The sequence below is a fragment of the Hyaena hyaena genome, unplaced genomic scaffold (genome assembly GCF_003009895.1).
Source record: "Hyaena hyaena isolate Hyena2069 unplaced genomic scaffold, ASM300989v1 scaffold_243, whole genome shotgun sequence".
NCBI classification, from domain to species: domain Eukaryota; kingdom Metazoa; phylum Chordata; class Mammalia; order Carnivora; family Hyaenidae; genus Hyaena; species Hyaena hyaena.
Genome location: NW_024080872.1, coordinates 2,113,143 through 2,131,296, shown reverse-complemented (window position 1 = coordinate 2,131,296; position 18,154 = coordinate 2,113,143). Strand labels below are relative to the sequence as shown.

Here is an 18,154-nt window from a genome sequence, read left to right as displayed (position 1 = left end):
CAAGGCCATCGGATTTCCAGAAAAGGCACCCGGCCATCACTAGCTCAGGCCTCTGGAATTTTCCACCCTTGGCTAAGGAAAAGGTTAAAAAAAATTTAACATGGCTCTGTCCCACGGAGAGCACTTTGTGGCCAAACACTGAGGAGAGGAGGAAGGAAGAGGTGAGAAAAAGAGGAGAAAGGGAGAGTGGAGGCGTGCCCACCAGAGAATGGGGTTCCCCACAGCATGGCGGAAGGGAGCAAAAAGGGCCGGGAGCCAGATCCACGCACTTTCCCAGAAGGCGGCGGGGCAGGGAGGTGAAGACCAACAGAAGCGCCTGAGGAGAAGGGGGGGGTACCCATGAGGGGGTAGGAGAAGGGGGAAGAGGGAGAGAGGACCTAGTCACGTAAGAGGAAGCCAGGCCCAGAGGGCCACTCTCAGAGAACATCTCACGGGCTCAGAGAAGCAGCGTCCGTTGCCACCACGCCCGTCGAGGAGGGTCTGTCGCCTTGAGAGATCTGGGTCGGGCACAGGGGTGAGCGGCTGCTCCTCTTCCTCCCCAGAGGACAGAGGAAGGGAGGGCAGGCCCACCTGGCAACAGGGGTGTCTCCACCCTGGACTCCCCAAAAGAAATCTGGCCTCTGCAGATTCCTGGGGGTCACAAGTCTCTGGCTTCCCTCTAAATGGGAGAATTGCACACAAGTATACTCTACGTTCCTCAACGATGGATGGATTTGGGGTCCTCCGTCCCCCCAAATAAGTGTCTCCGCACCCCTTTGGTCCCAGAAAGAACTGTTCCAGTTACCTAGTACAATTTCTAAAGGGTTTGAGCTCTTCCCGTCTGCAGTTAAAAATATACTTGCTACCCTCATTAAATATCGTTAATATTGTAGTCTCTGATCTCCTGGTCTATTATAATGGGGGGGAACCTCCCTTCCATCTGAACTTTTTTTTTAAGTGTATTCATTTATCTTGAAAAAGAGAAAGAGACAGAGAGGGAAACGGAGCGGGGGGAGGGGCGGAGAGGGAGAGCGAGAGCGAATGCTGAGCAGTCTCCATGCTCCCAGCGCAGAGCCCACTGTGGGCCTCGATCCGGTGAACAGCGAGAGTCGGACGCTGAACCAAAAACAAGCCACCCGGGCGCCCCCTGAGCTTTTGATAATCTTTCCGTTTCCTCCGATTAAGTCCCCGTCTTGCCTTCCTCCACCCCCTGCAGATTTAATCCTTCAACAGGAAATCAGTGGAAACAGATTCTCTCTTCAGTTCAAGCAACCGTGCAAAAAGCATTTCCCTTGAGCTTTTAGCGCGACCTGAGGCAGACAAGTAAGTACCTAGCTCTTCTCTCACAGCTAAGGCAGTGATCTTCCACAGCTCATCACGCCCCCCCCCCCCCACTTCTCTGTCTGTCTGTCTCTCCAGCTCCCTAAGGCATCGACTGGGTCACGAAGCTCACCGATCGAATGCACACTGCTGCTCAGGTGACGGCCAGTAAGACAAAACAGGAACGCTCCTGAAGCAGAAAGGAGTAAATCAGTAAAATAATACGAAAGACACTGAAAAAAGCCAGACTGAGGGAAAAGGGCCTTCAGTTTGGAGAAGAAACACCCCTCTCTACAGAAGATGTGAACAGGGCTATCGTTTAATACTCTTCCACATTTTAGGGGTTAGTAGAGATGAGAAGTATACAGAACACACCAGAAAAAACAATTTGAGATCGTGCTACCGAGAACCTCTGAATGTTTTCACTGAGGTGGCTGATAAGGAGAATTAGAATTGTCTTCCTACTAAGGGGGGGTGGAAGGGAGCTGTAACTAGAGAAACTAAAGATGGTTAATGCCTATTTTGTCTCTACAGGTTTTTAAACAAAATCTGGGGGCACCTGGGTGGCTTAGTCGGTTAAGCGTCCCACTTTCGCTTGGGTCATGATCTCGCGGTTCGTGGGTTCGAGCCCCGCGTCGGGCTCTGTGCTGACTGCCAGCTCAGAGCCTGGAGCCTGTTTCAGAGTCTGTCACTCCCTCTCTCTCTGACCCTCCCCTGCTCACGCTGTCTTTCTCTCTCCTAGAAATAAATAAAAAACATTAAAAAAAATTTTTTTTTAAAAATAAATAAAATAAACAAAATCTGGAGGAGGGGGGGGTCCCTGACCTTTTACGTCAGTTTCAGTGTACAGCCAGGTCGGTTGGCCAAGGGCCTGAAGAAAGACAGGCCAGGCCTCAGAGAAATGGAGCCGTGGCCAACTAGGATTGATGTAAAAATAGAAAATGCAACCCCCAAGTATGACAGAGCGCTTCCTCGGAGCGGTGAAGCTCTCCACCACCAGCACACCACGGATATCCTACTTGCGGGGGTGAGAGGGGCCGGCGCGCATGCCGGGGGCCAGCGCGTTTCTGTGGCGTGTCTCTAACTAAGATGGCGGCGGCTAGATTTGGTGAAGAGAGGAAGTTTCGATTTGTCTCTCGGCTGAAATCATCATGAAACCAGAAGGAAACCAGAGAGATTTTCCAGTCCTCTGTTTCTCCGATCATGTGTTTGAGAAGCCCATTTCTGGAAAAGGGTCCTGCAATTTCCTTGGAAATGCAGGCAAGCCATGGCTTGGTCTAGAACTTGACCTTCAGGGGGAGTGAAGTGTCCCTCACGCAGGACACGAGGGAGGTGTCTTGGGGGCTGGTCAGCTGAAGAGTTATTCTCTGTGATTGAAATCATCTCTTTCTCTTTTAAACACACACACACACACACACACAGCCCCCTCACTACCCTTCCCTTTAGCTGGGGGTGGAAAATTCCATAGGCCGAAGCTGGCTAAGTGCCGGCTAAGCGTCTGGCCAGCTCGTATCCTGAAACACCTCAAGTCTGAGAGCAGTGCCCACTTACAAGAACTCCAGACTGAGGGAGTTCCGTGTGGGGGGAAAAAAATTTTTTTTAATTATGAAGCATTTAAGAGAAACACCCAAATTGAAATCACAGACGGCGGACCTGTATTGCTTCCGTTGGGCCAAGATTCTCAAAAGCGATTGTACTTCCCCATTGAATTCTGTGAAGACGTCCGCGCCTGGCTCACCGTTCACCGGCCCATCAGAGCTCTGTTCCCCCGCCGCCATTTCACGGATCCGTGCGGAGAACCCAACGCCAGGCTTCCGGCCTTCCCCAACCCCAGCCATGCCCGTGGCCTGGGCGGGGGGGTGCTTTCCCAAAGAGGTCCAACATCCGAATCCCCGGAACCCGGGTCTGTGTGACTTACACGGCAAAAGGGGACTCTGCAGATGTTTGAGCTGGGGAAGTCGGTCACCCTGGATGGAACGGGCATGGCCCACGGAATCCTAAGGGTGCTTCTAAGGGAGGGAGGGAGGGAGGAGAGTCGGAATCAGAGAAGGGGATGTCGGCGGGACCGGATGTGAAAGCGACTCGACCGGCCATCGCCGGCCGGAAGCTGGAGGAAGGGGACACGAGCCAAAGAATGCGGGCAGCCTCTAGAAGCTGGAAGAGGCCAGGTAATGGATTCTCCCCGAGGGCCTGCTGACATCCTGATTATAGGACTTCGGGCCTCCGGAGCCGTGAGAAAGAATTTACATTCTGAGATACTAAATGCATGGCAATTTGTCACAGCGGCCATGGGAAATGAAGACGGCCGTGCGTCTAGTCCAACCGCCGGCAGGGCCACTGGCTGCCCGCCCCCCGGCCTGGGCTCGCTGCCTCTCCTCGGTCTCTAAGCAGACACTCAGCCCTTCCGTCCCCCGAGCCCACGGTGCTCAGCTCAAGCTGCTTTACGGTTACGGGGAGGGGAGGGCCGTCCTCAGCACCAGCAGGAAGACCAGAACCCGCTTCGAGAGGAAGTGGGCGACTGGCTGCAAAGCCAAGGCAGGGGCTCAGATACAGGCGATGGGGTGTGTCAAGGACGCGGGACAGAAAGAGGACAGGGAAGAAGACAGAACCCAATGACCGGAAATGAGTTTTAAACACAGGGCAGAAGCGGGGCGCCTGGGTGGCTCCGACGGTTAAGCGTCAGACTTCCGCTCGGGTCAGGTCATGATCTCGTGGTTCCGGAGTTCGAGCCCCCGCTCGGGCTCTGTGCTGACAGCTCGGAGCCTGGAGCCTGCTTCAGATTCTGTGTCTCCCTCTCTCTCTGCCCCTCCCCCATTCACGCTCTGTCTCTCTCGAAAATAGACATTAAGTTGTTTTAGCTTTAAATACATACATACATACAAACATACATACATACATACATACATACAGGGCAGAAGCAGCAGCCGATAGGACTGGAGGCCCAGAACCTGAGCTCTGGATTCGAGAGTCCTGTGCTGTTCCCCGCTTAGGCCCAGGCTGGTCTCTGAGCAGCTCCCGAGTCGGGAGGAAAGGAAGGAGGCAGGGAGAGAGCGAGCCAGGCTTTACTCGCAGAACTGAAGTGAGGACCCTTACGGAATTGTCTGCTGGCTCTCCTGGTGGGCATTCTGCCAGAATGTTCATTTGCAAGGGGGCAGACAAAAGCAAAAGTCCTCCAGAGGCGGGCCTGACAGTCACCAGCAGTGGACAATGGAGGAGCTCTTAGCCAGGGGGGCCTTCTTTGCTCCACAAGCAACAGAGCATTGGACACAGGGAGAGCGGCTGGCCCCTACGAACTTTTTTTTTTTTTAAGGCTTGTTTTGAGGGAGAGAGCGTGTGTGCAACGGGGAGAGGGGCAAAGAGAGAATCTCAAGCAGGCTCTGTGCCGTCAGTGCAGAGCCCAGCATGGGGCTCGATCCCACGAACCGTGCGATCGTGACCTGAGCCGCAATCAAGAGCCGGACGCTTAACAGACTGCGCCACCCAGGTGCCCCCGCCCAGGAGCTTGTCAATAACGATGCAGTTCAATTTTTGCCACAGTTGACTCAGCGCCTTCCTGGACTAAAGTTGCTTCTTGGTGGTAAGTTAGGCGCCTTACAAGGTGGTATTCCCTCCTTCATTCAGGTCTCTAGGAAACCATTTAACGCGGTGAAGCGTTAGAAACTTGTTAACCTATGAAAATAAACCGGCTATGCCAACAGCACTCTTCCAAGGCGTAAAGCTGGCCGCTTCTCAAGTGGGAAAACCAAGCCGCTAATATCAAAGGCATGGAGAGACATATATATATTATTTTGGGGCAGCGCTAACCCATGCAAAAAAAAATCATAAAAACAGTTCCATGAATATGATCCCAGGTAGCTCTGCAGAGCCAGTGTTCTGGAGACTTTTTTTTTCCCATACAGTTATTCAAATAGCAAAGAACGGAAGGACGGCCCATTGCAAACAGTTCTCAAAACCCGTGGGCTTACTTTGGCAAGGAAAAATCTATACGGAGCTTGCCCACGTTTGTCAAGAAGAACCCCGCCCCTCTTTTTTGGTTTTTATCCTCACCTCCTCCTTTCCCACCACGGGAGACCTAAGCTCGCTCAGAAATAAACACTGCTACCCAAGAGAAGGAGAGCAGCACCAAAACCGCGCAAAAAGAGCTTCCACCGTCCGATTTGTGGGAGAATCCAGCCCAGAAGCTAGTGCTTCCTTACCTGATTGCACCAAAGGACTCAAGACATGCCACCGAGTTCATTACCTGTTCTTTTTTTTTTTTTAATGTTTTATTTATTTCTAGGAGAGAGAGACAGAGAGACAGAGAGAGCCAGCGTGAGCAGGGGAGGGTCAGAGAGAGAGGGAGTCACAGACTGAAACAGGCTCCAGGCTCCGAGCTGGCAGTCAGCACAGAGCCCGACGCGGGGCTCGAACCCACGAACCGCGAGGTCATGACCTAAGCAAAAGTCAGACGCTTAACCGACTAAGCCACCCAGGCGCCCTGTTCATTACCTGTTCTGTCATTTACTAAACATGGACGGCCTGGGGCGCCCGGCGGGCTCAGTGGGTTGAGCGTCCGACTTCGGCTCAGGGCATGATCTCATGGTTCATGAGTTCGAGCCCCGCGTGGGGCTCGCTGCTGTCAGGGCAGAGCCCACTTCAGACCCTCCGGCCCCTCCCCCACGCTCTCAAAAATAAATAAATAAAACATTAAAATATATATGTTTAAACGTGGACGGCCTACAGCCTGTCTCCCTTTCCCCACTTACCCAACAGGGGTGGCCCAAATGTGGTATGTGTTTAACAGTGACCTGTAAGAACGTGTGTGGCCATGGGTCTAAGGACATTTTTACCGCTTCCTACGACCGGGCCCTTAAAATACGAGGTCTTGTTATCGTCGCAAACACATTTCATACAAATGCATTTCTCCCAGCCTCCTGCCACACTTCACTGAAACACTTCAGATACAGACGTTCTGTCTCCGAGGCCGGGAAGAGCACTTGGCTTCTTAGTTACATCTCACCCGGTGAGATCTGTCAGTCGTTAGGGAAAGCAAAGCCGGAGCATCAGAATGCCCTCCGACGCTTCCCAGCGGCGTGGGTCCTGTGCGCTGCAACAGAAGCTGTCAAGAAATGCAAAAATACAACTTCCCGCGAACGAGCGATGAAAATAAGGTGAAGCACAATTGCAGGAAATCATTAATAGCAAATTTAGGCCTGATTGTTTGAGGTCGTGCACAGCAGTAGATAAACCACCCGTCGCCGGAACAGCCGCCGTATTTTCCATCCTATCGACCGTGCTGGAAACCCGCGCGCGCTATTCCTGATAGAACTTATCCTGCTACCACAAACCTGAAGTAGCTGCATATAAAGTACATTCGTTTCGTTGTTGTTGTTAAGTCTTTATTTATCTAAGGAATCTCTACACCCAACATGGGGCTTGAACCCACGATCCCGAGATCAAGAGTCACACGCTCTTCCAACTGAGCCAGCCAGGAGCCCCGAAAGTACATTAATTTCTTAGGAGACACTGAGGCTTTGACATGTTTCCACTACATGTATCCAAAATAGGTCTTTAAAAAGGCTCTTAAATTCGAATTTCAATATTCCCTTTTTTTTTTTTTAAGTGGACCTTAAAAAATAAATTAAAAAATTTTTTTTTAATTTATGGGGCGCCTGGGTGGCTCAGTCAGTTAAGCTTCCAACTTCAGCTCAGGTCATGATTTCACAGTTCGTGGGTTCGAGCCCCGTGTCGGGCTCTGTCCTGACTGCCAGGTCAGAGCCTGGAGCCTACTTCAGAGTCTGTGTCTCCCTCTCTCTCTGACCCTCCCCTGCTCACGCTGTCTCTCTCTCTCCTAGAAATAAATAAAACATAAAAATAAATACATAAAATAAAATAAAATAAAATAATAGAAATAAAAAAGGCAGCGTCCGTGATCCCCATCAGCCAGTTTACTTTGGTCCGGTGGCTTGGGATCCATTCACAAAAGCCTTCTTGCCCGCGAAAAGCCTGGGAATATTAATGAGAGCCCACAGCACGGGGCCGAGCCTCGCGCCATCCCCTGCTCTAAATGCTTCGCAAGTGACAACCCCTTTAAGCCCTTCAACGGGCCCACGAGAGGGGTCAGCAAGCCGCGGGGAGGCCCTGTAACTGACCCAAGATCACCCCCAGCTGGTAAGCAGCTGAGCTGAACTTGGAACCGGGGCAGCGTCCCCCCAGATCCCACTCCGTAATCTCTGGGCTCTGGCCAGCCCTGGGTTCCCGGCAATGGGGCTCAGTGAGACCGTCCCCTCGCCCCGGCGACCCGCTCGAAAACCTCCGGGGGTGGAGAAGCCAAAAAAGGCTGATAAAAGCAACAGGCCAATGCCCCCCATGGGCCCCTCGGCCCTCCCGGCACAGGCTAAAGGAAACCAAGAGATCTAAATCCCAGAGAGATGTGTATCGTGAAATTGCCGTTGGATTTACAGAAAAGGGGAAACTGCTCTAGCTCCTTCTCCCTCCCGTGGCTTCTGGCCTTCCTTTCTGTGTTTAAAAAAAAAAAAATGTTTTTCAATTAAAAAAAAAAAAAAAACCTAAGAACTTTTCAACACGCCTTACTAATAATGATTCTGTGTCTCGGAAGAAAGTAACACCCAGGCAGGTAAATGACTCCTTCGAACTGAATCCCCACAAACACGCGAGGGGGTTTCCTGGGGCGGAGTACTACGGGTCTGCGGAAGGCAGCAAGCACTTCTTCTAGACCTTGGAGGTCAAGGAAAGGAATGCCAAGGTGAGTTACACCTGTCCGCGATACACGAATTTCTGAATGTTCGACGTGACCATTTACTTTCCCCGATCCCCCAAGAAAAAAAGGCCCCTGTAGTCAAATCACCGTGGGATGTGCCACAGAGATGAGCGGTGTCCGTCAGCAAAGGCCTAGTTAACACCGTTGAGCCCGGAAGGGACCGAACTCTTGAAAAACGTTCAAGGATCACAAAAAAAGGACGTGGGGCAGGAAACGCAGAGAAGTCACTATCGGCTCGCTCACTGACCGCCTGAGGCCGACTCTCTAGCCTCCGGTAAACTTCTGCCTCCTCTAGGCGGGTTATTTGCATGCATCTAATCTCCCTTCCGGCCTGTGGGTCCCTTCAGGGCAGGAAGTATCCTAGGCAGCCCCTCATCCCACAGCTCAAACCCTGGGAGGGGGAGCCGCGGGGGGCGGGGGGGGGGGGAGTGACCTATTTTCCCATCTCCGGCCCATTCCTCCACGCCCTGCCCCCCACTTCCCTAATCACCCCCAAAGGTGCAAAGCTCTTTAATCAGCTAATCTAGCCTACAATCTCCTCTCAGCCCTGGCTCTTCCTCCCCTTCCTGATCCCATTTGGAACCCTTCGCTGCCCTCAAGAACCCTCGTCTTGGGGCGCCCGGCTGGCTGGGTCGGGAGAGCGTGCAACTCTTGATCTCGGGGCTGTGAGTTCGAACGCCGCGTTGGGCGTAAAGCTTACTTCCAAAGAAGTCTTAAAAAAAAAAAAAGACCTGGCCTTTTGCCAAAACACAACACTACATGCTCAGCCATTCCCTAGAATGTTCTCTCCACATTAAGCCTGACTTCACCGAAAGCTGGCTTTGCCCGGACAACGCTCTCAGGACGACGTTGCTCGTCTTCCTTCCTCTTCCCCGGCCACCAAACCCGCTTCTTCTCCAGTTCAGCCGGGCTGAACCACCTCAGCGCCATCTTGACTCCACCTCCTCTCCTCTCATCCTCCCCCTTCAAGAAAAATCCCCAAATCCTGTTGATTCTATCACTGAAACATTTCTGACATCCTCTCCCTTATCTCCATTCTCCCTGCCTCGGGTAAGCCTTTCTTATCTCTCTCCGGAACCCTGTAACTATATTTTAACTAGTTACCTGGCCCCCAGTCACCTAACACCTTGTCCATGCCTGGCACTGTGCGAGGCACTGGGAACAGAGATGAATACACAGCCCCTGACTTCCTGGCTAGTATCCAGAAAGGGTAAGAAACATTTTCCCCTCCCTCATCTGTCCTTCTAGAATACCTTTGTTTCCACCGTATCTTTTTTAAATTTTAACTTTTTTTTTTTATGTTTGAGAGACAGAGGATGAGTGGGGAGGGGCAGAGAGAGGGAGGGAGACACAGAATCCGAAGCAGGCTCCAGGCTCTGAGCTGTCAGCACAGAGCCCGACGCGGGGCTCAAACCCAAGAACCGCGAGATCATGACCTGAGCCAAAGTCGGACACTTAACCGACTGAGCCACCCAGGAGCCCCCACCAGATCTTTTTTTAAACCCTATTTTTTTCTTAATTTGATACAGGAAGAGAGAGAGCGAGCGAGCACATGTGCACATGTGCGGGTGAGAATCTTAAGCAGGCTCCATGCTCAGCTCGGAGCCCCACACAAGGCTTGAGCCCAGGACCCTGGGATCATGACCTGAGAGGAAATCAAGAGTCAGACCTCAACTGACTGAGCCACCCAGGCGCCCCTTTCTCTAAACCTTTACGAATCACTTAGACATGAGACATATACTACCTTCCTTAATGTGCATGCGAGCTACACAAGGTCGGTCCAACTATCCATCCCCATTTTGTAGATAAGGAAAACAAGATCCAGTTCCCTGCCGCTGATCTTGATCCAGTTACAAGCAGGTGACAGAAGCCAGATTCAAGCCCGGGTCTGACTCTCGAGACCGGGCTCCCTGCTGGTGAAGAAGCTTGAGACCAAATCATGTGAGACACAGAGGAAAGAAATGAAGTGTCTTGGGCTTTTATGAAGAGTGAATTTTAAAATGACACGATGGATATCTCCGAATATTTGAAGGGTTGTCATGTGAAAGAGGAAGCAAACGTAGTCTGTGTGGCTCCAAGCAGCAGAGGTAGTGCTGGCCGAGGTAGAACTTGGTGTACATTTCAGCTCAAGAGCCTTTCCTAACATACCTCTCTCTACTAGGCAGGGAGGGTTTAAGGAGCAGCTAAGTCCTCATTTGTCACGGGTACTCGGGTACTCATAGGGGCCGGTGGTCTAGAGCCTCGTTTCTGTGCACATCACAATCGCCTTGGGGAGCTGGTAAAAATACAGATGCCGGGCCCCACCCCAGACTTATCACCCAATCTGGGGGTTGAGACCGTTATTGCAAGAATCACAAACAAGGAAATAAGTCTGTAAGAAGGCTCACGCAAATCCTCAAAAGAAGAAATACAAATGGCTCAGCAGCGTTTGAAAAACGGTTCAAGAGTAATGAAAGAAATGCAAATGAGAACAGCAACGTGCCGTTTACCTCCTATCAGGCTGCAAAGATTCAAAAATATTAATAACCAGCGTTGGCACGCAGGAGGGGAAATGAACACCGGCGTTTTCTGATACAAGAGTAAATGGCAACAACTTTCTGCAGAGAAATTTAACAGTTCGCTCCAGGGGCGCCTGGATAGCTCGGTCGGTTGGCCATCCGACTTCATCTCAGGTCACGATCTCATGATTCGTGAGTTCGAGCCCTGCGTGGGGCTCCGTGCTGACAGCTCAGGGCCTGGAGCCTGCTTCGGATTCTGTGTCTCCCTCTCTCTCCAACCCTCTCCAGCTCACACAAACTCGCTCTCTCTCTTTCTCTCTCTCTCTCAAAAATAAGTAATAAACATTTTTTTTAAAAATTTAAGAATGTTCCAGAGGACTTTTTTTCCTTTCTTCTTTTAATCTTTACTTTCCAGTATAATTAAGTGTTATATTCGTTTCAGATGTACAATAGAGGGACTTAACAATTCTATACATTACTCAGTGCTCTTCACAATGCGTGTGCTCTTGACCCCCTTCACCTGTTTCACCCATCCCCCCACTTACCTCCCCTCTGGCAACCACCATTTTGTTTTCAAAAGGCTTTCTATTTATTACTTTTAAGAAACTTATTTCTTTTGAGAGAGAGAGTGCATGGGTTTTGAGAGGGGATTTGGGGAGAGGAAGAATCTTAAACAGGCACCATGCCCAGCTAGGAGCCCGAGGCGGGGCTCGATCCCAAATCCGTGAGATCATGACCTGAGCTGAAATCAAGAGTCCGGAGCTTAACCGACTGAGCCACCAGGTAGGCGCCCCTCCCAGAGGGCTGTTTAATACTAAAAATGTGTCTAATGTTTGAGCAAGCAATTCCAACTCTGGAAATTTCTCCTAAAGGGATAATCTAGCAAGTTTGAAAATGCCTACCCAAAGATGTTCACCAGTTAATGTTTATACCAATGCTGTCCAAAAGAACTTTCTGCAATGATGGAAATGTTCTCCATCTGAGCAGTCCTCCGTGGCAGCCACTAGCCACATGTGACTACTATGCATTTGAACTGTGGCAAGTGCAATTTAAGAGCTAATTTAAAAAAAAAAATTTTTTTTAACGTTGATTTATTTTTGAGACAGAGAGAGACAGAGCACGAGCTGGGGAGGGGCAGAGAGAGAGGGAGACACGGAATCTGAAACAGGCTCCAGGCTCTGAGCTGTCAGCACAGAGCCCAATGCGGGGCTCAAACCCACGGACTGGGGGATCATGACCTGAGCCAAAGTCAGACACTTAACCGCTTAACCTACTGAGCCACCCAGGCGCCCCTAACAGCTAGTTTTTTAAGTTAACTTAAGTGTAAACATAAATAGCCACAGGAGGCTAGTGGTCGCTGTACAACTTACGTTTGTAATACCACAAAATTAGAAATGACCAAAACATAACACAATAAAGGATGATGACCTACGGTACACTCCTAAGGGAATTTTTGGCAATCATTAAACATGATTATGTAGATTTACATTCACTGAAGCGAAGACATAAATGCTCATATGACAGTAATAAGCAAAAAAAATTATTGTAAAGTTTGTATGATTTTTCATGTTTTCATATATATACATACACACACACACACACACACACACACACACACAGATGGAAGACTTTTGACATGCATACACTAGAATTTTAACAGTTCCTCTGAGTAATGAGCGGATTATTCCTGTCTGGTTTTCTAACCTTTCTCCAACAAATACGAATTTACTGTGTCACAAAGCAATAAACAGTTTTACAAAAAGAAGGCTTTGCCATGATTAGAATAGGAATCAATCCGGGGATCTGTTTCACACGTTTGTCTTCAAAAACAAATTTTACTGTTTGGTGCTTGGAAGACAGTTCGGTGAGGAGGCCTCTGGCTTCACACCCAACTCTGCACCGGGTGCTCGGACAGACCCTCCAGGCCCTGGGGCCCCCTACCCTGGAGATGCCAACAGGAGTAGGGAGCCTATTTCCTGTTGAGCAGTCAACACTCCGGGTAACTGTCCTGTCTCTCAGTTCATCCAGAGCCAAGCCAGGTCTGAGAACTGAAAATGCTTGGTCAAGGGGCCCAGTGCAACCGGGGCCCCTGGGCTCAGTCAGTTAAGCGTCCGACCTCGGCTCAGGTCATGCCTGATATCTAGGTTCGAGCCCAGCACTGACAGTAAGGAGCCTGCTTGCGATTCTCTCTCTCTCTCTCTCTCTCTCTCTCTCTCTGTCCCTCCCCCGCTTGCACTCTCTGTCTCAAAATAAATAAACCTTAAAAAAAAAAAAGAAGTCCAATGCAACCGTCTTTTGTTCCACTGTGTTAAGTTGTTTGGCCCTATATTGAGTACGTTCCACAGATTCCCCTGGGAAGAGAGAGAAGGAAAGCCAATTCGTTTCCAGGCCTCCCCTAAATGAGAACGTAGCACGCATTCCAAGCCAAGGTGGCTGGGGGCGGGGGGGGGGGGGGGGGGGGGGGGGGGGGGGGGGTATGTCAACAGCTGCAGACGCTCTTCAGTAATTCTCAGCTTTTAGAGAGCTTTCCCCTACTAGAGCTCTTAGATGAAATCTAGCCGGTGCCAGCCAAGGAAATATCCTGCCTCAAGGGGCTACACCCCGTAATATCTAGCAACTCTTTCTGGATCCTTCTGCGCACAAGGAATTGAGGGTAAGTTCCCCAGCAGCAGGCAAACCGTATTTACACACCTACCAGGCGACTTTCCCAGGCTGGCACAGTGACTCCTGGCAAGGGTGGTCAGAACACAAGTTTACCAAATGCCTTTGTTCCCCTCCCTGCCCACCCCCCCAGGCACAAATCACTATAGCCCCAATCATAACAGAAAAGGCGTCAAAACTCTGCATTTTAAATGTGTGTATGTATACGTAAACACTTCTCCCTTAATCACAGACACTCTCAGGTTATAATACTCCTCCCCAAGTCCCTCCTGGGAAATCTCTGCCAGCAGTTAATTCTGTTCTCATCCCTTTCCCTAGGTTAAACCTGACCTTCAGATAAACACCAAACTTACAGAAAAATGCAGCATCTACAAGAGTCTCTTTCTCCATCTGCTTGACTGGTAACAGAGTTGTGGAAGCACTAATGATTGAATGAAAGTCTGAAACCACGACTACACTCTACATAGCCCGGGCCCCCCGAATTTTTCAAACAATGAGCAAAACCGAATGATGTCAGCGCAAGCCAACAACGGTGTAGTTGTGTAAAAAAAAACCAAGCAAAAAACACCTACACAGGAAATACTGTATGTATGCTGTTTAAGTGTTCAGTTTGGAGGGTTTTCCAAGTTCTGGCGAGAGACCCACCAAAGAAAGCATGACGTGCTATGGGAGAGGCTCCGTAGTGAAATCCTGGGAGCAGAGATCTAATTCCTTTTCTTGCACTCGGCTTTATTGTGCTTCGCCGATGCTGCGTTTTTGACCGGCAGAAGATCTGTGGCAAAGCCGCATCAAGCAAGTCTATGGGCACCATTTTCCCCAAAAGCAGCGGCTCGTACACAGGTAAGTGTCACACTCTGGTTACTTCTTGCGATCTTTCAACAGCCTCCATTATTACTGCCTTTGCTATGGTGATCCGTGATCGGGGATCCCAACTCCCTAGAAGCTCAGATGAGGTGGCCAGCGTTGCGTCTGGCACCGCAGCGTGTTTCAATTAAGGTACGTACATCGCTTTTTAGGCACAACGCTTGAGCACTTAACAGACTACAGGATGGTGTCAACACGGCCTTCATATGCACTGGGAGACCGACAATTTCATTCGCCTCGCTGTACTGTGAGAGTCCCTGTCCTGCCGTGGTCTCGAACCGGCAGTACCCGTGAGGTATTCCCGTGGGTCACTCCATTCTGAAGCCCTAAGGCGAATGTCGTGGGTTTACAGCAGCAAGTGTAAATCCTACTTCAGCTGTCCCTAATAAACACGTTGGGGCTTAAAGCGGGAAAGAATCAGAAGTTAGGGCGGCAGCTGTAACTGGTCCACTTGCGCTCCAGCCACCCGTGGCTTTGCTGACACTGGTCAATGGCTCTTTGTGTCAGAAGAGCGGGGGCCAAGAGCGAGCCAGTTAGGAGAGTCCTCTCCATTGAAGGCTGTTTCCTTATGTCTTCATTGACTGAACTGCTGAGAAACAGCATTCACCAAGGTGCTAGGGACGATCCAAAATTGATTCGTGTACATACTGTGGGTGACAGACCCGCACGATCACCCAACCCCGGGCTGCAACGACTCAAAACAAATGAAGAAAAGGGCAGCTACGTTCACTTATAATTACGGGGCACCTCGCACTAGGTCTTGAACGTTGGAGGTCAACAGATATTCATTGATTTAGATTCCTAGAATCTGTTCCCCGCCTCCCCACTCCCCCAATCTCAGTGTAGATCACATACCAGAGTAGTAAATAAATATCATTCCTGTGCCTTGCCTGGTCAACCTCTGTGGACTCGGTCCCAAGGAAACCAGGCTGGCAGCAGCTTCTAGAAGAATCTGCTCCCACTAACAGTTTTTCCAGCTTTGCCACAGAGCCAATGGTTAGGAAGGGACAGCTGCACCCGGGCTACACAAAATTCTTTTTTTTTTTAATGTTTATTTATTTTTTGAGAGAGAGAGAGAGAGTGCAAGCTGGGAAGGGGCAGAGAGAGAGGGGGACAGAGGATCCCAAACAGGCTCCGGGCTGACAGCGGAGAGCCGGATGCGGGGCCCGAACCCACCAACCACAAGATTATGCCCTGAGCCGAAGTCGGACGCTCAACCGACTGAGCCACCGAGATGTCTCACAAAATTCTTTCTAATACCTAAAAGGAAGGGCATCTGGGAGGCTCAGTCGGTTAAGCGTCCGACTTTGGCTCGGGTCATGATCTCCCCGTTTGTGAGTTCGAGCCCCATGTCAGGATCTGTGCTGACAGCTCAGAGCCTGAAGCCTGCCTCTGATTCTGTATCTCCCTCCCTCTCTCTGCCCCTCCCCAGGTCGCCCTGTGTGTCTCTCTCAAAAATCAATAAATGTTTAAAAAAAATTTTTAATTAAAAAATAAAACCTACCAGCCTGAGCAAGAATGCTAACGTTAACATTTTGCTACTGAGAGTGACAGGTCAAATGCTGGTCAAATCCCAGGAGAGGCGTGCTGAGACCCGTTTACTCTGCTCAGACCATCCCCGCAGCAGAGGGCCAGCTACCTTGCTCGAGCATGGTTTTCTTTCTTCCCCATTTTAGGAAAGCATTTCCCGTGCCTGGCAGACTGAATCACTTGTTAACAATCACCCAAGATGAGAGCCCTGGTATAAATTCCCCGCACGCAGCTTGCCTTCCTCTCTAAACCGGCTGTGATGACAATTGAGGTTTCACTCTGACCCCAAGAGGACCTCATTCTAAAATCAGTGAGACACACAAGAAGCCAAGTCCATTAAAACAACATTAAAGGTCTGCTTTTAGATCTGCCAAACAGCAGGATTAAACTTTCAAGGGTCCAGCCACGATAGAGAGATTTCTTTAAAGTCACTTGGCTTTGCACTGTTGTAGCTATTAGGGATCAGATCTTTATCTCAAAGGTACGGATTTTACCTTTGATCCTCCTCCAGAATTCCCACTAATGTCAACTTTCTCCACTGTTGGGATCAAGCCCCTGGCCGCCCTTTAATGTTGGCTTTATCGCAGATTCTACAAGATCAACAGAAAAATTACAAGGAAAAGCTGTGAAGTTCCCTTCCAATGACAAGTTGTTTTAACAAAAAGAGCCCACGCTTAAATGGTGAAATTTAAATACAGGCGAGGAGACGCGTAAGTAGAGGGAAAGCAGAGACCAAAAACAACAACAACAACAACAAAAAACACCAAAAAACAAAAAACGAACAACAAAAACCCAAAGTAACAAAACAAACACTAATTAACCGGTCTGATGGCTTATTTAAGGGTTTGCTCTCCAGCCCAGGAAATCGGCAACGAGTGTCTTGAAAACACAAGGGACAAGTGCCCGTTAGCACCCGTCGGCTTTCCTCCAGCCAGGCAATCCGAGCTAGACAAGCCGGATGAGGCTGAGGGTGCAATGGAGGGATCCCAAGGGGTCAACACGCTTTCAAATCCCCATTCCCCAGCCCTGCCGGCTCAGAGGCACCCCTAGCCGTGAACGGTGGGGCTCTGACCCCCGGGTCCGCCAGCCCCGGACTGGCACACACCATCTTCCCTCAAACCCACGGCCCCATCTCCTCGCCTCTGGAGCGCTCCCGGGTCCCAGGGGACACCCCCGCCCAGGGGCGGTCGACCCCGCGCGCACTCGCCCCGGAACCCTGTTGTTTGCAATTCCTTCCCCCCGCGGCGGCAGCAGCACCCCTTCGACACCCACCACCACACTCTCCCCAGTAGCGGGAGGAAGTCGCTCTGCTTCCTCTGTTCTCACCGCCCGCCCGAGCTTGGGAGCCCGGGGCTTTTTGGGTGGGGTTCTTTTTTTCTTTTTTTGTGTACACGATGTGTGCGTGTGTGTGCGCGCGCGAGTGTGTGTGTGTGTGTGTGTGTGTGTGTGTGCGCGCGCGCGCGCGCAAAACGCTCATCGCATCCTTCCGCCGCGGCCGCCTCAGGTGCCCGCAGGAGGCAATCGGGCTCTCGTCGCGCCCGGGTCCCCGGCTCTTTGTGCGGGCTGCAGGGCGGCGCGAGGTCCGCACGCTAGCTCACACCCCCCACCCCAACCTCCGCCGGGGCCCCGGTTCTGAGCGCGCCCGCCTGCCGCGCAGCCGTCCGAGCCCCGGATCGCCCGTCGGCGCCGGGCCAGGCGCACGCCTCCGCAGCGACAGGCGGCCGCCGCGCTGTCAGCGGGCGCCGGGGACTCGGACCCCGGCAGGCGACGGCTGGGCGCAAACTTACCGAAGCGGAGCAACAGAGCGCGCGGCGCAGCGGGCGGCCGCCGCAGTCCCCGCGCGCGGAAAGCCACCGCGCCCGGAGCGCGTCCCCACCCCCACTCCCCGCCCCGGGGCGCCCGGTGCCCCGGCCACTCACCAGCACGACGGAGCCCCGCACGGCCTCCGACACGCTCTGCCGGAGCTCAGCCGCCGTGCCGGGCTTGCTGAGCCGCTTGGTGAATTTGCGCACTTCGGCCATGGCAGCGGCGGGCAGGTCGCGGACGGGCGCACTCACTGCCCCGCGCCGGGGCGGCCGCGGCCGCTGCTGCTGCTGCCGCTGCCGCTGCTGCTCCTGCTGCTGCCGCCGCCGCCGCTGCTGCTTCTGTTTACCCGCGGGCCGCCCGGCCACATCGCAGCTCGGCGGCGGCGCGGCTCCCGCGGCTCCTCCCTCCGGGCCGCGGCTCCTCCCTCGGTCCCTCCTTCCCTCCTCGGCTCGCCCGCGCGCTCCGCGTCCAGCCCCGCGACGGGGCCGCTCCCTCCCCCGGAGAGCCCGAGCTCGCTCGCTCGCCGCCCCAGGAGGAGGGTGTGTCCGGCGAGGAAGGGTGTGTGCCGGGGGAGGGAGAGCTGGGGGGGGGCGAGGGTCACGAGGGAAGAGGGGGGAAGTGGCAGCCGCTCGGGCTCCGCCCGCAGCTGAGGTTGCTGGTGCAGCCGCATCCGGGAGGGGAGATCTGGCTGCTTCATTTTCCGTGTGTGTGCGCGCGTGCACGGGGGGGGGCAAGG

General features: G+C 52.1%; 1 protein-coding gene across 2 annotated transcripts in view; it reads right to left on the bottom strand.

Annotated features, from left to right (window-relative positions):
• DOCK11 (dedicator of cytokinesis 11) overlaps nt 1-17,759 on the bottom strand; it is a 204,024-nt gene extending 186,265 nt beyond the window's left edge. For both annotated transcript variants that reach the window (XM_039244393.1, XM_039244395.1), the window contains exon 1: nt 17,532-17,759. In XM_039244393.1, the coding sequence (XP_039100324.1) occupies nt 17,532-17,633 (102 nt within the window). In that variant the 5' untranslated portion in view covers nt 17,634-17,759. The remainder of the gene's footprint in view (nt 1-17,531) is intronic.
• Between the last annotated feature and the right edge of the window lie 395 nt (nt 17,760-18,154).